At 35.6% G+C, this 21,939-nt stretch overlaps 2 protein-coding genes and 2 non-coding genes across 4 annotated transcripts; 1 reads left to right on the top strand and 3 right to left on the bottom strand.

Annotated features, from left to right (window-relative positions):
* The first annotated feature begins 6,334 nt into the window (after window positions 1–6,334).
* On the top strand, window positions 6,335–10,140 carry LOC101215399 (probable ribosome-binding factor A, chloroplastic). The gene is made up of 4 exons (XM_004151290.3): window positions 6,335–6,860; window positions 8,133–8,306; window positions 8,941–9,149; window positions 9,873–10,140. Exons 1-3 carry the CDS (start codon window positions 6,504–6,506, stop codon window positions 9,085–9,087), a joined length of 678 nt encoding a protein of 225 aa, XP_004151338.1. The 5' UTR covers window positions 6,335–6,503; the 3' UTR covers window positions 9,088–9,149; window positions 9,873–10,140.
* Window positions 10,141–11,118: 978 nt separating this feature from the next.
* Window positions 11,119–11,192, bottom strand: TRNAT-AGU. The gene has a single exon. It is a non-coding gene; the product is annotated as a tRNA-Thr (tRNA).
* Window positions 11,193–12,861: 1,669 nt separating this feature from the next.
* Window positions 12,862–12,935, bottom strand: TRNAT-AGU. The gene has a single exon. It is a non-coding gene; the product is annotated as a tRNA-Thr (tRNA).
* Window positions 12,936–18,973: 6,038 nt separating this feature from the next.
* LOC116402072 lies at window positions 18,974–20,659 on the bottom strand. The gene is made up of 2 exons (XM_031880857.1): window positions 20,161–20,659; window positions 18,974–20,022 (listed from the first exon to the last, which is right to left on the bottom strand). Exons 1-2 carry the CDS (start codon window positions 20,657–20,659, stop codon window positions 18,974–18,976), a joined length of 1,548 nt encoding a protein of 515 aa, XP_031736717.1.
* Between the last annotated feature and the right edge of the window lie 1,280 nt (window positions 20,660–21,939).

Raw genomic sequence — 21,939 nt, 5'->3', positions numbered from 1 at the left:
AAACAACTTTAAATCTCCCACTGCTGAAGTTGAGACCATCTCTCCTGTTCCAACCTTGAGAGTGATCTCGCCTTATGAAAGCTTTTTCCAAGAACTATTTTCCTGAAATGAGAAGCAAATATGGTTAGTGGCTCCTGAATCTAGTATCCAGGTACAATTTTCATATTCCACTAAACATGTTTCTACAACTAGTAAATCATATTTACCTTGGGTTTCCTTCTCTGCCTTTTTTTCTGCAAGGTATTTTGGGCAGTTTCTTAACCAGTGCCCGTTTTGGCCACAATGGTAACACTTACCTTTTTCTGCACCTTTCTTACCCTTGTTCTGTTTGGGAGTCTTTCCCTTTCCCTTCTTTTTTATTTGAGCATTAGGTTTTGAGGGTCTAGCTTTGGTTTTAGAGGACGATCCTCTTATAAATTTTCTTTTTGTAGTAGCAACATTTGCTTCCACTTGTTTTCCTTTACCCATAGTAAGGTTTTGGAATCGCTGGAGTTCATTCAGAAGGGTTGTCAAGTTAAATTCTTTCTTGTTCAAAGACGCATTCGTTTGGAATGGAATAAAGCTCTTCGGAAGAGACTCTAAGATAAAACTAACTTGATTAACCTCTTCGATGGGACCACCATTCATACGCTTAGTGTAAATGTATTTGACTGCCTCGTGTCTTAAGGACCATTCTTGTTGCCCAAACATTCCCCATAATGAATCCATAATCTCTTTAGTCGTGGCTAAGGATTCATGTTTCTTTGCCAATACATCAGACATGCTGGCAAGAATGTAGACACTGGCTTTTTCATTAGCTTTTATCCATCGATCATATGCATCCCTACTAGTTCGGTTAGCATTAGAGGCAGGGTTTTGAGGACATTCCTCAGTTAAGACAAATCTCAAAATCGTCAACCACTAGTATTGTGTTAAGATTTGATTTCCAAGCTGCATAATTATCGCCATTAAGTTTTTCGGAAGCTAAAAGTTGAACTATTGAGCTATTCATGCTGAAAAACAAACATATTCTTTTTAGAAAAAAACTATAATCATAAAAATATCCAATCTAATTTAGCAATTACTAATAATGTACCCTTTCATTATTTGTATTTTGCAACAATATTTCAAAGGTTTAGAACAACCTTCTCCGAAGGGTAGTTGATTATTCCTCCTTTGAACCAAGACAATCTTGACTAGATGCTATCTCTAGAATAACTGCTTATTCTTTATAGCACTTAGTTATCGCTACTTTAGTCAAGAATATACTAACAACTTAGTAATTCTTGTAAGTGTTACCCACCATTTTCAGATTTCATAGATTAGAATCATTTATGAAAACTAATCTAAGAAAACCTATCCAGATTTGGAGTTCGCGGTGTTCCGAATCCTATAATACAACCCTCCGAAGGGAACGTCGCTCCAAGGCAGACAAGTAGGCATATTATAGAAATCTCACGGTGCGACCTAATGGAAGAGACCGTGGGATGTGCTGCCACAAATCCCTCACCCACTTACTATGAACTACTTCCCCTATTCACCTTGATTTTGATCCATGCAAACACTCTCCGAAGGGAGGCCGCTCCTATGCACGGCACAAAGCCCTGCATGGACCTCACGGTGTGAACTCTTAGGGACACTAGAGCTAAAATACATTATTTTTCTCTAGTTGAAGTGTTCTAAAGAAAAAAAATAGGGTAATCCAAGCTTCAAGATTTATATTTAGGCTAACTTAAACAAATCTTAAGTCTAGATAAAACATCCAAGTATAACCATTATACAGGATTTTAACCTATGATGTCTAGGTGATAAACCATTTTTATTACCTCACACCTCTCACGAATGCTCATAAAACTAGGTTAACTAGGCTCAAGAACTGATTACGATCTCCAGGTAGGAGGTGTTCCGTAAACCGTCAACTTAAGAACCTCCAACCTTAGTCATCTTATCTGACTTGTTGACAAGATTGAACCAGGTGAGCCTTTTGTAACCAGTTTTACAAGATATCGACCTATTTCTATGAAAAATGGAAGATATGTTTAACCTAAGTGAGCATGCATTTAATCTTTGTTATTGATTTTAAAAGTCTAATTTATTTTATAACACTTATAAAAACTTTTAAACTTAATCAATCATTTTATCAATATATAACCTTATAAAAACAATCAATTAATATGGATTTTAATTTATTTAACTTTAATTAAATCATATTTAATTTAATTAAATTAAATCAAACAATAATTAATTAATTTGATTAAATCATATTTAATCAAGAATAACTTAATTAATTAAATAATTAATTAATCATATTAATTAATTTCCATATTAATCAATTAACATGCATACAATACAATATAACCTTTATATCATACATTTTAATGCATGAACATGTTAACCTATGGTGGGATTTTAAATCTATATGACATTCAAAATGCACATACAAATTTAAAGTAATTTAATCATACATCACATGCATAAATAAAAAAAAACACCCTAAAATGGACTGATTTTTGGCTCCTAAATTAAGCTAAGTACTAAATTATTACATAATTAATTTAGTAGAGAACCACTCCCAAAAACTTCGAACCGGCTGAAAAACCAACAGAAACCAGCTTGAACCGGCCCAAAAACCAAATTTATTGGGCTTGAACCGGCCCAACTAAACAGGCCCAGGCGCACAGGTCGGGCGCAGGGCAGGCGGCGGGGGCAGGCAGGCGCGCGGGCGCGGCGGTGCGTCGCGAAGCGGGTCAAGGCCGGGTTTTCGGGTCTGTGACCTTTTTCTTCATTTTTTTCAATTCTCTCACCCGGTTGAACCAATTACAGCCTAACTTCAACTCTAATGACTTTTTTTATTTTTAAAAAAATTACAAACACTTTGCAACAATAAAAATAAGCCATTAACAAGGCTAATTACAATAATTAGAACAAAAACACTTAATCTAGAGCCAAAATCATAATATATCCATTTTAGTTCAAACCAAAATTTATCTAATAAATATGAACCCACCACATGCAATTGGGTAAAAATGAAGCATGCTCTGATACCACATGATAGAACTAAGTCATGCACAGCGGAAAAAGAATCGAATTTCTACCCTAATTGCCACAATTAACATGTAACCATAAACTAATCAAATTAGGGTTTTAAGAAATATTACCTTTGAAGCTTTCAAAAGGTTTGATATCTTCTTACCAATTCTAACCGAGACCACCACTAGTACTCAACTGCTATCCTCTAGACAAAGAACCGGGTTGTGGGACCCAATTTTGGTGTAGAAAGTAATGGAGATAAAATGAGATTGGAAGTATATTTTTTTCTTTTGTTGAGATGATGAAAATGATAAAAGAGGCAAAAGTCTTCAACATTTGAAAACTCCCCTATTTATAACATAATTACATGCAAAAATGCATATAATTAATTTGTCAAATCTCAACACCTAATGTTCCACTAACAATTAGTGGAACTTAGTGGGCTAGGTGTCTACATCTCATATAGCCACATATCCCACTAAGAGTTAGTGGGATTATCCAACAAAATGTTGGATTTTCCCACTAACTTAGTCCAAGGGTAAAATGGTCATTAGATATTTCTAGTCAAAAGTCAAACTTTGACTTTTCTTAGTCAAAAGTCAATATTTTGACTTTTTACCATTTTGTCCGTCTTGACTAATTCCAACCTCCCGAGCATGAATCCGCATTCATTTTTCCAAAATTCAAATCACATTTGAATATAAGGCCGGTCAAAGTTTGACTTTTCAAAGTCAAAAGTCAACATTTTGACTTTTTACTATTTTTGACCAATTCCATCAATTCCGAGCTTCTTAGTATGAATCCGCATTCATACTTATAGTATGTAAAACATAAAGCTCTATTTCTAATTAGAAGACCGACGACTATATCACTATATTTGTCGGTTTCTCTTTCTTCTCCCAATTCGAACAATTCGACTTATTTCATCACACTGTTCTAAGTTTAATCCATATGAGCTAGCAGAGGAACCTAATGGACCTATAGATCATGGGCTCCAACGATTCAAGATTAACTAGCTAAACTCTTTTAAACCGAGTTAATCAACATTCGTTAACTAACGGGTCATTCCACTAAAGTCCCGTAGTTGCACTCCCCTCACTATAGATATATTTGTGTCCATTTGATAAAACCATAATCAGTAAGTTAATCCTTCACAGGTTGCTCGTAACCTTGGCTGGGTCAAAATACCGTTTTACCCCCAAGATTTACATCTTGCTCCTTAAGTCCCACTAATCCACTATTGAACAATTGGTTTAAGGTTCAACCTATAAACTTAATCCCTCTTGGGTCAATGAGAGGGTGGGGCCCCTTGTTCAAGACTTGGATTCAGTGCTTAAGAGAACAACCTATCTACTAACCCTAAAGCGGGTAGGAGCGAATTCCATCTTGTACCCTATGTTCCCAACTATCCACCCGATCTTACCCCTGAAATGGGAGGCTTATTGGGCCAACGCTGATGAGCTGCCCTCACCTATGCAGATCTAAGGATAATCTCGTGTGAACATGAGTTCATAGTTAACTTAGGATTAAGATTAAGTTACCTAGGTCATCAATAATCGAGATAGTCAGTTTTAAACAGTAAACGGTGTTATAACGTAAAAAAGACTAATTCATGGTTCAGTCTTATGTAAACACTTTACATAGGATGCTCTCACTTTCATGTCTCTACATGAACGATTCAGAATCACCTCGTTTTGTACTACAAAGTAGGCCGCATCCATAGTTTCTCTAAATAAGGCGCCCAACCTTTATTCATATGCTATAGACTACTTAGGCTATATATACTCGAACTTGATCCACGTTTATGTTTACACATAAAGTTCAAGTTTATTCAAAAAATAGCCTTGGAACTTGATTTATTGAATTTAGGATTATAATATTTAATTTCTCAATAACAATTTTATTGAAACAGAATATGATTACAAACTGCGAGTTTTATGACAAAAAATTCTAACACAATTCAGACCAAGTATCGCATTTCGCTACGTTCTTCATCGATGCGAGAGCCGAGATATCCGTTGCCGAGAGTCGTTGTGAGTAATATGACTAGAATGCTCCGCCCCCCGCACACCGAGGCTAGGACAAGGGGCGGGCGAATTCATTTCAAGTTCCTTGGCGCAACCTACGCTGGGGTTTTGTTTTAGACGCGCCGGGAGGGGGAGGAGGAAGGCAAGCAAAGAGCGTGCTCGCCTCCCCGTCGCCCCCGACGCGGTCGGTTTTTTTTGTAAACGCGTTCGCGGGTCGTTTGATGTTTTAGGCATCAACAATGATCCTTCCGCAGGTTCACCTACGGAAACCTTGTTACGACTTCTCCTTCCTCTAAATGATAAGGTTCAGTGGACTTCTCGCGACGTCGCAGGCATTGAACTTCCCACGTCGCCGCGATCCGAACACTTCACTGGACCATTCAATCGGTAGGAGCGACGGGCGGTGTGTACAAAGGGCAGGGACGTAGTCAACGCGAGCTGATGACTCGCGCTTACTAGGAATTCCTCGTTGAAGACCAACAATTGCAATGATCTATCCCCATCACGATGAAATTTCAAAGATTACCCGGGCCTGTCGACCAAGGCTATAGACTCGTTGAATACATTAGTGTAGTGCCCGTGCGGCCCAGAACATCTAAGGGCATCACAGACTTGTTATTGCCTCAAACTTCCTTGGCCTAAGCGGCCATAGTCCCTCTAAGAAGCTGGTCGCGGAGGGGTACCTCTGCATAGCTAGTTAGCAGGTTGAGGTCTCGTTCGTTAACGGAATTAAACCGACAAATCGCTCCACCAACTAAGAACGGCCATGCACCACCACCCATATAATCAAGAAAGAGCTCTCAATCTGTCAATCCTTACTATGTCTGGACCTGGTAAGTTTCCCCGTGTTGAGTCAAATTAAGCCGCAGGCTCCACTCCTGGTGGTGTCCTTCCGTCAATTCCTTTAAGTTTCAGTCTTGTGACCATACTTCCCCCGGAACCCAAAGATTTTGATTTCTCATAAGGTGCTGGTGGAGTCCTTAAAGCAATATCCGCCAATCCCTGGTCGGCATCGTTTATGGTTGAGACTAGGACGGTATCTGATCGTCTTCGAGCCCCCAACTCTCGTTCTTGATTAATGAAAACATCATTGGCAAATGTTTTCGCAGTTGTTCAGTAATAGTATATGTTTTAAATGTAAAATTATTTTAGTTTAATAAGTAAATAGTAAACAAGAGAAATTTGAAATGAATGTTTATTGTAGTTAGTGAGAGACTTTTAAAAACATTTATGCAAAATCGTGACGCGGTCTTAGATTCTCTAATCATGGAAAACAAAATATTGTGCATTATATTGAAAATGAAAACCCTAGGTAAGAATTGGTGAAAGAAAAAATGTGGAGAGACAAAATAAATCAAAGCTCATAGAGAGCAAATCCAAATCCCATTTTCAGCTCAAGAAGTAGAAATTTTGATCATAAATATCAAACAAACAAATCCCACAAAGCAAAAGGAATCAAAATTCAGGATGACGCATCTTCTTCTGCAGCAAATTCATCCCCAATTCTACTTTTCGCCATTGAAATTCTTACAATCTTCACCATTTCCCTCTCAATTTCAAGCTTCCCGCCCATGCGTTTACTCCCCAACTTCTGTCACCCTTCTTCCTCCACCTCCGGTGATGAGAGGCGCAACCATACGGTGTATGGCCAATTCACGTAGGATTAAAATGGTGGCTAAGCAGATTCAAAGGGAGCTTTCCGATATGCTTCTTACTGATAAGGTGTTGCAGTTCGCCATTCTTCCTGAGGCCTCTTTGGGAGCTGATAAGTATCTCTCGTCTCTCACTACCATTACTGATGTTGAAGTCTCTGCCGACTTGCAGGTATTGAGAGATTGCTTAAATTGAAGAGCTGGGTTTTATTTACTTTTTGCTGTTCTTGCAGAATTAGGTTTTATTTTTTCTTTTGTGCTCTGTTGTCGTGAAATTGGAATTGAAGCTAAGGGATAGTAAATATTTGCATTTGTACAAGAGAAGATATTCTATCAAGTTTTGACTTTTTAAATTGGTATACTACTCAATTACTGTCTTGGATTGTGTGTATAGTGTAGTTTAGCCACTTGGAAATAATTAGGAGGCTTCAGAAGCTCATTTTCAAATGTTTGGTTGAAGACATTTTTGATATTATTATCTTTGAAGCATAAATGAAGTTATAAAAAAATTAACTTAAAGATTTAACTTATTGAGGTACATATTGAAATTGAAGAGAACCCACCTTGAGTAATGCTTGAAAGTTACTTTAGCCTGGATAAATATTTCGGAACAACGATGCTCTTCGAAGTATTCCTGGGAAGTTATGCTGACATCAACCGCTGCTAAACCATTGCTTCTCAAGCCAGAACTGATTCTACTATAGAGACCAATGAAAGAAGTTCATTGATATCTTTTTTTTTTGTCATAAGGCAACTGATCCGGATTGCATCTGCATTTGAACTTGCAGTGCAGTTGTGTAAGTTGTGGCCATTTCTTTTTATTGATGTTTGAACAAATTTAACATTGAGTGAGCTCCCTACAATATAGGATTTTCCTTTTTTGTCTTATTTTAATCAAAATATTTCTTAAACTGAGGTTCAAATATTAATATGTTACACCTTTGACCGTTGGAATAAGATATGTTAAAGGGATAAAAGCCATGGCAGTGCAATAAAAACCCTTTGCTCTTGATTGAGCTGTTTTGGTGTGCTCTTTTTAGACTGTAGTAAGTCTCTTGACTTTCAATCTTGCTATAAATGCGTTTGTATGCTCCTCGTTACTTGATTGATTTGATGTCAAATGCAACATAGAGATTTTTTCATAAAATAGTGAACATGTACCTTTTTATTGTTGTGAAAATTTGAGTACTATGAAGGTCAGACATTATGTTTGCCATTTAACTCTTCACCTTCCATGAGTTATCAGTTTTTTTTTTTTTTTTTTTTGTTATTTACAATTTAGGTATCATGTGCATGTGATGTGAATATGCTAATCTCAACTTACACTCAGATGGAACAATAAATACCTTTTCATATTCATTTTGGTGTATATGTTGGCTGCTTTGCCCCATGCTTGAGCTGATAAGTAATGGTTTTGCTCTATTATATGAATACAAACAAGCAGGTGGTTAAAGTATACGTATCAGTCTTTGGTGATGAAAGAGGAAAGGATGTTGCTATCGCTGGGTTGAAGTCTAAAGCAAAGTATGTTCGAAGTGTATTGGGAAAACGCATGAAGCTTCGACTAACTCCTGAGATTCGCTTTATAGAAGATGAATCTTTTGAGAGAGGAAGCAGGGTAAGTAACAAACTAACATTTTATGTTCTTGCTTCTTAATTCTTATATAAATTTTCTTGCCGTGGCCAGGACCAGTTTCAATTATTCTTAAGAATTCCTTCCACAAGATGTTTTCATCTCATATTCTTCATGGTTTTCCAATGCATGTGTTCGTCTTACAAACTTCATGTTTATCTCCTATTTCCTGTTGAAATATTCCTGGGAAGCTCTAGAAATAATCATATTTTTGGCTGCTATTTCCTACAACAAATGCTTTGAAATGACAAATTTACCAGTTAGAAAAAGAGAGATGGTCTTATCATTTGTGAGAGCAATGGGTCATCTTCTTAGTAAGGGCTCAAACGGTCATGGTCATATGAAAACTAGTAATTGTAGATTAGATTGACTTTTAAAAAGTACAACGCAATTAGCCAGGGTCATATGCATGGTTAGGTAGGTTCCTCTTGGGTTTTTCAAGTTTCCAGTGTGTATTTTGTCTCATTATAATTCGAGCATTAGTCTCTTTTCTTTCATCAATGAAAAGTCCCGTTTCCTTGCCTGTGCGAATTTTCAAGTTTTTGCATCCCTATAATTTAACAACTGGAAGATTACTTCAAGATTCTTTTCTGTACTGATTTGGTTTGAACTTTCCCAGGTAATTGCCATATTGGATCGAATCAAGGACAAAAAGAAGGATACCGTTGATGAAGACTTCGACCAACCTGAACTATCTGATGCTCTTGATGACGACAGGGATTGGAAAGGTGACGATGCTGATGAAGACATAATATATGTACAATAGGTTATTCCATTTCTTGTCCAACATATGCTCATCTATCATGAGGCATCGGTTTGCTCTCACAGGTTGGTCATCTACTAGTTAAATCTACTCTCTCTACCCTTGTCATTATCTTAGTTTTTTTGTACATATGAAATACATTATTACATTGATTTTGTCGAGATGCTCCTTATGTCTGGAATTCATGGTTTCATGTTATATAGTCAATCATCCAACTGATCTTCTTCTTGAAAACTTTGGGGCTCTAGGTTGAAGTATGTAGCCTGCCTATATAGCACTGTAGCTCCTATAATTTCTCATTAAGGGTGAGTTTGGCCATCCATTTGATAGGAATTGCTACTAGGAAATAATCAATTAGAGTATTAAGGGGATATTAGCAATTAGTTAGAGAAATGGTTAGAGTAGCAATAGGAGTATGGAAAGGGAGAGACAAACAGTATATTTATGAGTAATTTAGGGCATGAGGAATCTCAAGATTGGGAAGGTCCAAATATCCCGAAAACTTGGGGTCATTATACACTTTGTTAAAAGATGTATTATTCCACCAAATAAATTTTCTATACTTAGAAAAAACTGTTCTTCAAGTAAATAACCAAGACAAAAACCAATTTAGCCCTATGATTCTTTCTGTTCTTTGACTTTAGCCAAAACTCGAACAAAGCAAAAGGAGAAGTTGTATTAAAACCAATTAAACTTAGGAAAGTAAAAGGTGAAAATGACAATTTTGGTGTGTTCAAGAACTTGGATTTTGGATGATATAATTTTGAATCCTCAATTGTTATTTGCAGAGCCAGAAGTCAATGTAAAGATGCTTCAACCACCAAGAAGTCAGAATGTTCTTCAAAGATTCTCCACCAAACCATTCAAAATTCTATCATCCTTAAAGATGGTAGATAGAAATGGCTTGTTTTCTCTTCTGATTCAATTGTTCGTAGTTACCTAAATAGTGATGATGATAATCATTTTCATATGCTAACTTCTACTGGAATCGAATTAAAATATTGATGTCAAGAAGAAAAGTCATTTCGTATTATTATTTATCATGATTTGACTTTATATAATATATATACACACACACACATACATTTTGTTGATATTCCCAAAGAAAAAATTAATATATTTGTCCTCAACATCGGTATCGAATGTTGATGGTAGAAATTAAAAGGTTGTTTTTGGTAGCATCTATATATATGTATATATATATATATATTTTGTATGAGATGGTGTTCATCTTTGCAACTTGTTTTTCTTTTTTCATACAGATTTGTAAGTGGAAAAGACCTTAAATTATTCCCAATTGTTTTCTTCCATTAGTTAAATGTCAAAAGCAATAGATTACTAAACTTTTATATAATTAATTGAATCATTGTATATAGTTGAAACCATTTGTTCTTGTCTTTCTATTTTCCTTTTTCTTTTCTTCCTAATCTGAGTCAGTTACATAGGGGAAAACTAAATGGAAATGTTAGTTTAAAGACTTGAAAAACATGGGCACTCAACTATTCAAGTTAAATGCCAAGTCATTTCAAGTCTCTAAGCTTACGTATTTCTTCCCTATCTATAACACTATGATATGACTCATATAATACAATAAAATTAAAATAATCACATGAGGGAGGGAGTAAAAATGAAATTATCTAACATTTCTATGTTTTGATATGTTGTTTGTTAAAATATAGCAACACTAACTAGTCTAGAAGAGTCTTGAAGTGTTCATAATATATCACTAGTGTGTAAATTAAATTTCTCTAAAATTATGTTGAAAGATGTAAATAAATATCTAAATGAGAAAAAATCTAAAAATGTCCTAGATTTTATTTAGGTCAAGGAACTCTCGAAATTGGCTTTGGCTGCCATGCATATAAATAGAATGTGTGATTCTTATTTGTGGATCAAGTAAAATAAAGCAAATAAGCAAAAAGAGGAAGCGAGAAAGAGAGTTTAGTAAAAAACTTTGAGTGAAACATAAATCTCTGGAAAAGTATTCATCATTTATAAATTTTCAAATTTAATAAAACTTTCTTCTTATAATCGTGCTCTCGTTGAGAGTTGAACTCAAGACCTCCCGCTTACTAAACGGGTGCTCTAACCAACTGAGCTACAAGAGCTTGATGATTTATTACCTATTTATAACAAAACAAAAGATGAAAATAAAATGAAATAAAAACCACATTAAGTTGAAACTAATAGACTGATTAATAATTTAAAATATGGTTACAATAATAAATATTGTCATTTCAAATATGTTTGGTCATTTAACAGTTAATTTAATTTAGAGTCTAAATTTTAGGACTAAAGTATACGTCTAAGAATTTTATAAATTAAAGTCCAAATTTTGTTTTTTTCTTTCTTTTTCATTTTATCTTCCCAAAAAATAGTGAAACCTTTAAGAAAAACAATTGAATGTTATATACTTCTATTATATAAATTAGTACATCTTAAATTAATATCTTTTTTATCCAAATAATCACACATATATATAAATGTCTTCCCATGTATTCGAGAAAAAAATTACTTTAATTTCATATAAATTTGTGCACTAAAATGTAAAAAAAAAAATGAGTGAAAAGGCTAATATCGATAGGACGCAAATGCATAAATACACAAAGAAAAGTAAAATTTTCTATATATATGAGGAGAATCAAACCTATAATTATAACGTTGATTTTACAAGTTTTATGTAAGTAGAGTTATTTTAAACATATTTTATTTAGTCTTATATAAATTCAAGACTTCAATATTAAAGTGTTTGTGATTATAATGATTTGAAATCAAACGTGTATTATCATTTTAAAGTGGTTGAAGTTCATGACCTTTTTGAACTTTTTAGGTATGGATCGATTGCATTTTTGTAATTTTGCCAAAACAGGAAGAATGCATTTAATAAATAAAATTGAGGATAAACTAACGAAAAATATTTACTTCATAGTTATTGTAAATTAATTAACAACCATTAACACAAAATACTAAGCAAGTAGTAAAGAAAAATATTTTTGTGCCCTCTAGGTTCTGAATGTAAATTGGTTGGATTGGGTTGAATTGAAAATGTCAAGTTGGGTTAGGGGATATTCTCAATCCAATCCATATATTTCGGGTTGGTTGGGTTGACAAACCGTATAACTTGAATAGTATTTATTCACACGAGACTTTGAAGAAATGTAATTTGTGGAATTGAACTTTGATATAGTGATGAATATTGTGAATACAATATCTAGTATTTACTCATTTGATATTTTCTCTCAAATACAAATTAAAACTTAGAACTTTTTATCTTCAATATTCAACATATTGTAGTTGTAAGTCGATTTGAACTTCAATCTTCTAGAATCCAAAGAAAATTTAATCTTTCAAAATCTTGAGGTTGATACGAACTTACACGTCTTTTGAGGGCTTGTACTTCAAACAACTTCAGTACTTCAATTTTTCCTTCAACCAAATACCTCCCAAAATGATTGGGAAGGTCTCTATTTATAGAGAATTTTCATGGGCCCCCATTATTTATTTGGCATCGGGAGCGATTGAATTGAGTTGGATATGAGAAAACTTAGACTACTAAATTATGAATATCATCATTTTTTCGTGATGACGTGACACGATTTAATTGACTAAAATTTATCACTTAAAATATGGGTTGCATTGGGTTGTCATCCCTAAGTATCAAAAATATCCTAATCAACATGTGATTAATTGGTCACTCGATGAATTTTTTTTATTATTCGTACTTCCTTTAGTAAATGAAAATGGAGAAATTTTTTTTGAAATAATAATAATAGAATGTGCTCTCGTTGAGAGTCGAACTCAAGACCTCCCGCTTACTAAACGGGTGCTCTAACCAACTGAGCTACGAGAGCAAGGTGATGGAAACCATTTTAATTTTACAAATTTGAAATATAATTGTTTTTTTGTTTTCTTATTTTATTTAATTTGTGAAAATAAATGCTCTCTTTGTTTGTTTTATTTTATTTTATTTTAATATTAACTCTTTTGTAAATCCTTTTTTATCTTTAAATTTGTATGGACTTACTAAAATTTTGTTTTTTACATTTATGAAATCTATATTCCTTTCATCTTTTTAAATGTTTTAGTATTTTTTTCCACTCTTAAATTTGTAACAATTTAATCGATGACAGAACAAAAAATTAACCAAAAATTAAATGTTAATTTTAAATATTTAATTTTTACTGATCCTTTTCTTTTTACCACTCTTTTCACATTTTCAAATATTGATTTAGACATTCTAATTGGGAAGATATATATTAAGTTAGAATGAGTGTATTTATTTATTTTAATGGAAATTATTTTCACACTAAGGACTAAAATATTAAAGATTAAATTGGTATATATATATATATTTTTGTTATCAATAGCTATAATACCCACTAATTAAACAAACCTCATAGTACTTTAACACATATTTTGTTTGATAGGTAATTTTGCAAAGTACAAGTTTGAGTTTAATTTATATTTATATGGGTAAAAAATAGCATAAAAATAAGTTGTCAAAATGTCCAAACACATTAATAAAACAGCATATTGAATTTAAAAACCATAAGCAAAGAAGACCAAATTAAAAATGAATCAAAAGATTATAAGAACTTATTAATTATATTACTTTATAGTTAACAGATTGAAAAGTTGCATAATGATTGTTCGCACGAGATTTCCGGAGAAATTTAATTTGTGCACTTGAACTTGGGTTGATGTTGTATTCTTGTTGATTTGATGCGATGCGGTTCAATCTCTAGAATTTGATCCTCTGATTCTCTCTCAACTGTATGTCTACGCTTGATTTGGAGGAAGCGGAGCACGTGATGTTCTTGAAGTTTGTTGAACGTCTACGCTTGATTTGGAGAAGCGGAGCACGTGATGTTCTTGAAGTTTGTTGAACGTCTACGCTTGATTTGGAGAAGCGGAGCACGTGATGTTCTTCAAGTTGGTTGAAATGCTTACGCTTGATTTGAGGAAGCGGAGCACGTGATGTTCTTGAAGTTTGAGTCTTGGAAGAAAGTTTGTATCTTCAAAACAGCTTCAATCTTCGAGGGTGGTCAACTTCAGAAGTTAGGGAGTCTTCTAGCTTTTGGAAGAATTCTCTCTGGATCTTCTAGAGTCAAAATTTTTCCAACCCCTGCAAATGAGGAGAATTCCTCTATTTATAGAGTTCACTGGTGGGCTTTATGGGTTTGAACTTGGTTGGTCCATGGACCAGACCCATGGGCTCAACCATATGGACTTAGGTTATATTTAGTCTTTGGGCTCAATTAAGCTTATTTTTTTTTGGCTTAATTGAACTAAAATGATTAACTTAATCCAACGATTAATATGAAAACATGTGGCATTATTAGAATGACCAATTTATTTATTTTAACTCTTTAATTTGGGGCATGTGTCAATTTTAATTAGTCCCAAATTTAATTATTTGTACTTTTCATCATTAACTTAATAAATGATGTGGCAACTTGTGATTGGTCTCAAAATTTCTTATTCAACAAATGCCCCTTTTCGAGATTTATGCACGTATATGGGTGAATGAATCTGGGAAAAGATAAATTTGAAGTCAAAGTACGAGCCTTTTTTTTTTTTTACTCAATTCAGCATATCAAATTAATGAAACTATGAATTTAGTACGTGAGTTTGATTTAAATTTAAAATAAGGGTTGGAATATGGCCAAACCTTAAAAAAAATTCAAAGTTTTATTTCCCACTTAATTTTATTTGAGGGGAAAAAAAAAAAAAATTTAATATGATGATTTTTTTTTTTTTAAAGTAAAATTTGGAATATAACCAAAATTTTAATTTTGAAATAAGGATAAGGTTTCTACCGTACCTTAATTTATCTTGGGGATGCATAAGAATTTGGAATGACCAATTTTAATTTGAGATAAAAAAATCAGGTCCTCAATCTTTAGGTAAAGTTGGATTTATGGCTCCGATTTAAATCCATGATAAAAAGGAGGTCATATATGCAAGTTAATTTAACTTGAATTTCGAAATTGAGAATATATATATATATATATATATATATATATATATATATATATATATATATATATATATATTTTTAAAAATGTTGAAATTTTTAAATATTTTAAATATCTCAATAAAAGTTAAACTTGAGATTTATCCAAAAAAAGAAATAATTTAAAATAAAATAAGATAATTGGATTATCTTTTCTTTATATATATATTTTTTTAAAAAAATCATTCCTATTCCTTTTAGGAATTGGATTTGTTTTTTTTTAAAAAAATAATTAAATATCATTCCTAATCCTTTTAGGAATTGGATTTGTTGGGCTTATAAATAGACTCATACCCTACTCACTTATACCTCATCCAACGCTTATTCCTCATCAAATCGGCAGAAAGGTATAGAAAACTTTTCTTCTCCCTTTCTCTTTTTTTTTTTCTCTCTTTTTTTTTTGTGTGTGTGTGTGTGTTTTTTTTTTTTTTTTCTGTTTTGTTTTTTTTTTGTTTGTTTGTTTTTTTTTTTTGTATTTTTGTTTTTGTTTTTGTTTTGTTTTTTTTTTTTTTTTGCAGGAATGACTTTGTCGAGCTTCTTCTAGGGACGATCGGGCTTCTGCTGTCAGATCTATCGCCCTAGTAGGAGAGATCGACTCTGTCATCGTCGGGCTTCGATCTTCGTTTGCAGAAATGACTTTGTTGAGCTTCTTCTAGGGACGATCGGGCTTTTGCCGTCAGATCTATCGCCCTAGTAGGAGAGATCGACTCTGTCATCGTCGGGCTTCGATCTTCGTTTGCAGAAATGACTTTGTTGAGCTTCTTCTAGGGACGATCGGGCTTTTGCCGTCAGATCTATCGCCCTAGTAGGAGAGATCGACTCTGTCATCGTCGGGCTTCAATCTTCGTTTGCAGAAATGACTTTGTTGAGCTTCTTCTAGGGACGATCGGGCTTTTGCCGTCAGATCTATCGCCCTAGTAGGAGAGATCGACTCTGTCATCGTCGGGCTTCGATCTTCGTTATCACCAATTGAGCTTCTTCGTTTTTTCTTCTTCTTCTTCTTCTTCTTTTGCTTCTTCCTTTTTTGTTTTCTTCTTCTTCTTTCTTTTTGTTCTTCTTTCTTTTTGTTTTTCTTCTTTTGCTTCTTTCTTTTTTGTTTTCTTCTTCTTCTTCTTTCTTTTTGTTTTTTTGTTTTTCTTTCTTTTTGTTTTTGTTTTTTTTCTTCTTTTTCTTCTTTCTTTTTGCTTTTTTTTTTCTTTCTTCTTCCTTCTTTCTTCTTCATCATTTTCTTCTTTCTTCTTCTTGCTTCTCCTTTTTTCTTTCTTTCTTGGTTGTGGTACAAGGGAGAAGATGAAGATGAATCATCTAGCTTGCGACACCTTAGAGCTGATGAAAATGAATTCCATCGGCCAGGTTGCGACACCTGTTAGATGATAAAGATGAATACTCTCAGCTTACGACATATAAGGAGAAGATGAAGATGAATCCTCTCGGCTATGACATATGGGAAGAGATGAAGATGAATTCTCTTCAGTTGCAGCACTTGGAAGAAGATGAAGATGAATCCTCTCGGCTATGACATATGGAAGGAGATGAATCCTCTCGACTATGACATATGGGAGGAGATGAAGATGAATCCTATTCAATTGCAGCACCTGGGAGAAGATGAAGATAAATCCTCTCGGCTATGACATATGGGAGAAGATGAAGATGAATCCTCTCGGCTATGACATATGAGAGAAGATGAATCATTTTCGATTGCAGCACCTGGGAGAAGATGAAGATGAATCTTCTCAGCTATGACATATAAGAGAAGATGAAGATGAATCCTCTTTGATTGTAGCACCTAGAAGAAGATGAAGGTGAATCCTTCCGGCTATGACATATGAAAGAAGATGAAGATGAATCCTCTTTGGTTGCAACTCCTAAAAGAAGATGAAGATGAATCTTCTTTGGTTGCGACACCTGAAAGAAGATGAAGGTGAATCTTCTCGGTTGCGACTCTTAGGAGAAGATGAAGATGAATCTTCTCAGTTGCAATTCTTAGGAGAAGATGAAGATGAATCCTCTCGGTTGTAGCACCTAGAAGAAGATGAAGGTGAATCCTTCCGGCTACGTCATATGAAAGAAGATGAAGATGAATCCTCTTTGGTTGCAGCACCTGGAAGAAGATAAAGATGAATCTTCTTTGGTTGCGACACCTGAAAGAAGATGAAGGTGAATCTTCTCGGTTGCGACTCTTAGGAGAAGATGAAGATGAATCTTCTCAGTTGCAATTCTTAGGAGAAGATGAAGATGAATCCTCTCGGTTGCAACACATAGGAGAAGACAAAGATGAATCCTCTCACTTGCGACACCTTAGAGCAGATGAAGATGAATCATCTTCGATTGCAACACTTAGAAGAAGATGAAGATGAATCCTCTTCGGTTGCAACACCTAAGAGAAGATGAAGATGAATCCTCTTCGGTTGCAACACCTAAGAGAAGATGAAGATGAATCTTCTCGGTTGCGATACCTAGGAGAGAGATGAAGATGAATCCTCTCGATTGCAACACATGGGAGAAGAAAAAGATTAATCCTGTCACTTGCCACACCTTAGAGCAAATGAAGATGAATCCTCTTCGGTTGTAGCACTTGGGAGAAGATGAAGATGAATCCTCTTCAGTTGCTACACCTGAGAGAAGATGAAGATGAATCCTCTTCAGTTGCTACACCTGAGAGAAGATAAAAATGAATCTTCTCGGTTGCGGTTCCTAGAAGAAGATGAAGATGAATCCTCTCGGTTGCAATAAGTTGAAGATGAAGCAGAGGTTAAAGCTTTAGCATTGTGCATGCATCTTCTTCAAGAGGCAGAAACGATGTTACACTGTCGTTTTCATCTTGGAGAGGCGAAGGCAGAGCTGCCCCGATCGTCGTCCTATCGAAGTTGTACCATCGTTATCCTCTCAAAGAGCTGGAGCTGCAGCATCGATGAAGCCTTCAAACTTGAATATAAGGAATCATCAATGAAACCTTTATGCTTGAATATGAGGGATCATTAATGACGCCTTTGAGCTTGATTTTGAGATTCTTTTTTTTTCTTTTTACATGCACTCAACTTGTACATAGTCTTTGCACGGAGTTTGTACATCTTCAATTTATTTCATCTCATTGTTACTAGAGATGACATCTTGAATTTAGGGATTTGCCCCCAATTTGTTATGATTCCTTAGTAGAGATGAACACCCTTTGAAGAAAAGAATTAACTCACGACGTAGTTCAAGGTTTTTTTTTTTTTTTTATAATGGTGGACTGAACTTAAAGTTTTCTTTAAGTTGCCTACGTACCCTTTATAATGTAGGGATCAAGTCATAACGTAGTTTAACTTTTTTTTTTGCTGGACTGGGCTTAAGGTTTTCCTTAAGCTGCCTACGTACCCTTTATAATATAGGGATCAAGTCATAACGTAGTTCAACTTTTTTTTTTGCTGGACTGGGCTTAAGGTTTTCCTTAAGCTGCCTACGTACCCTTATATAACATAGGGATCAAGTCATAACGTAGTTCAATTTTTTTTTTTTTACCTAACAAAATTAAGCATAAAATTTTTTAAGAAATTTACCATTGATTGGGCCAATTCGTAGTCCGTCTTGATCAACGATCTTGTATGCGCCATTTGTATAAACTTCTTTAACAATGTAAGGTCCATCCCATTTAGGTGTGAACTTATTTCCTGTATGCCTTGTTGTGATGATCGGTCTCCTTTACGGCAAGCACTAGATCACCGACTTGAAAGGAGCGAGGTTTAACGTGTTTATCAAAAGCTTTGGACATTCTCGCTTGATAACATTCCAATGCTTGCTGAGCCTCTAATCGCTTTTCGTCAAGTGCTTCTAATTCTTGAAGACGTAACTTCACATTATCTTCGGTAGTCAATCCCTCTTGTACTGCCATTCTTAGTGACGGAATTTCCCTTTCGAGAGGAAGGACAGCCTCCACACCGTAAACAAGCGAATATGGTGTAACCCCTGTAGGGGTGCGATGAGTCGTCGATAAGCCCATAATGCCTCGCCGATCTTTTCTTGCCAATCCCTCTTTGACTTGGAGACAATTTTCTTTAAAAGATTACACAATGTTTTGTTGAATGCTTCTGCTAGTCCATTCGCAGCTGCGTTGTACATGGATGACTTATATTGCTTGAATTTGAATTTTTCACATAACTTGTCCATCATACTATTGGAGAATTGCTTTCCATTATCCGTCACGATTCGATGTGGAATACCGTATCGATAGATGATGTGTGTTCGAATAAAGTCTGCCACGTTCTCCTTCTTGGCTTCTCTCAATGAAATGGCCTCAGCCCACCTTGAAAAATAGTCTGTTGCTGCTAGGATATAAGAATGTCCTGCTGATGATTTTGGTGTAATGGGGCCAACCAGATCGAGTCCCCAAGCCTCAAAAGGCCAAGAAGCCACAGTTGGATGAAGAGGTTCTGGAGGTTGGTGTATGAAGTTTGCATGGTATTGACAAGGCTCACACTTCTTCACATAGTCTATTGAATCTTGGATCATCTTAGGCCAGTAGTAGCCCATTCTTCTTAGCTGGAATTGAAGCTTTGGTCCCGATTGATGTGCTCCACAAACACCTGCATGTACTTCCTTTAGAGCTTTTACCGAATCTTCCTTTCCGAGACATCGAAGGAAGAGCCCTTCAAGAGAACGGCGATATAAAGTTCCCTTGTAATAAATGAAGTGTGCTGCCCTTCTTCGTATCTCAATTTTATGACGAGAATCCTTTGGAAGCTTTCCATGTTCAAGATACTCTATGATGGGTTGACGCCAATCTTCTTCATCAATCAAATAGGATGTTGCCATGTTCACTTCCTGACATTCAGGCCTAACTGGGGGTATAATCCATCGTTGACAAAGTGGTATGTTCAGAGTTACATCATCTGGCATGGTCAAGGCCGTGGCTAAATTTGCCAATGCATCCGCTCTCTTATTTTCTACTCTAGGGACATGTTCTAACATCACATTATCAAACTTTTCCATCAATTGTCGAGCATAAGCAAAATATGGCTTCAAGTCTTCATGTTTCACGTCATATTGAAGCGAGAGTTGATTGATTATCAATTTTGAATCACCATAGACCTCTATGAATGACACTCCGATTTCTAATGCTATTTGAAGGCCAATTATCAAAGCCTGATATTCAGCCACATTGTTTGAACACAATTCGGAAAGTGCAAAGCTATAAGGCAACATATGCTTCTCAGGAGAAATGAGGACAATGCCTGCCCCCGCACCACTTCTTCGAGCTGCACCATCGAAGTACATAGTCCAAGGTTCCATAACTTCTGTGAAGAAAACCTCATCGTCTGGTAGGTCATCACATAACTTCCAATCCGAAGGAATTGGGTGGTCTGCTAAAAAGTCTGCTAGCGCTTGTCCTTTTATCGCCTTTTGGGGAATATAGACAATGTCATATTGTTGGAGTAGAACCGCCCATTTGGCTAAGCGTCCAGCGATGATTGGCCTGGATAGAACATACTTTATAGGGTCTGCTTTTGCCACTAGATGAACCGTGAAGGCCTGCATATAATGCCTCAACTTATCAATGGCAAAGAAAAGTGCAAGACACATCTTTTCGATAGGAGAATAGTTAACTTCAGCCCCAATTAATGTTCTGCTTAGATAGTAGAGAGAACGCTCCTTTCCCTTTACCTCTTCTTGTGCCAGTAATGCTCCTAAGGACCTTTCTTGTGCAGCCAATGTACAATATTAGTGGTTTGTCAGGTACTGGAGCTCCCAGCACTGGGGGAGTAAGCAAGTATTTCTTTATGCTATCAAAAGCGTTCTGACAAGCTTCATCCCACACAAAATTTTCTCCTTTTCTCATCAACTTTTGAAAAGGTTGACACCGACCGGCCAAGTTAGAGATGAACCTTCGGATGTAAGCCAGTCGTCCTTGGAGACTTCTTAGGTCATGCAAACTTTTAGGTCTTGACATCTTCTGAATGGCATCAATCTTGGACTGGTCTATTTCGATCCCTCGATGCCTTACAATGAAGCCAAGAAATTTTCCTGAAGTTACACCAAACGCACACTTGAGAGGGTTCATCCTTAGCTGATATTTTCGCAAGCGATCAAACACGACTTTTAGATCCTTCAAATGGTCTTGTCGTCTCTTTGTTTTGACTACAAGATCATCAACATAACATTCAACATACCTGTGCAACATATCATCAAACACTTTCTGCATGGCACGTTGATAAGTAGCGCCGGCATTTTTCAATCCAAAGGGCATCACCTTGTAACAGTATATTCCCTTTGGAGTTCTGAAAGCTGTCATTTCTTCATCTGAGAGGGCCATCCGTATTTGATTATATCCAGACGACCCATCCATAAACGACAACGCCTCGTGTCCAGTAGTTGCATCAACCATGATTTCGGTGATGGGCAAGGGAAAATCATCTTTAGGGCATGCATTATTCAGATCGCGAAAGTCTACACAAACGCGAAGTTGTCCATTTTTTTTTCTAACAGGGACAATGTTTGCTATCCACGTTGGATATTTGACCTCGCGAATGAATCCTGCTTCGATCAACTTGTTGACTTCCACCTCGATTTGAGGGATAAGCTCCGGTCGAAAACGTCGTTGTGCTTGTTTAATCGGTCGATATCCAGGTTTAATTGCAAGATGATGGACTGCTACTTTTGGGTCAAGTCCTGGCATCTCCTTGTACGACCACGCAAAGATGTCCCTGTATTCGGTGAGCAAACTCATATATTTATCCACCTCTTCGTTAGAGAGGGACGCACTAATGAAAGTCGGACGTGGTTCCTCTATTGTACCAAGGTTCACCTCTTTTAGCTCGTCTACAGTAGATTGGCCACCATCCTCTAAACTTTGTGGGGCATTT

This window comes from Cucumis sativus, chromosome 2 (genome assembly GCF_000004075.3).
Source record: "Cucumis sativus cultivar 9930 chromosome 2, Cucumber_9930_V3, whole genome shotgun sequence".
Taxonomy (NCBI): Eukaryota; Viridiplantae; Streptophyta; class Magnoliopsida; order Cucurbitales; family Cucurbitaceae; genus Cucumis; species Cucumis sativus.
Note: the sequence above shows the minus strand (reverse complement) of the source record. Positions and strands in the feature narration are given on the sequence as shown.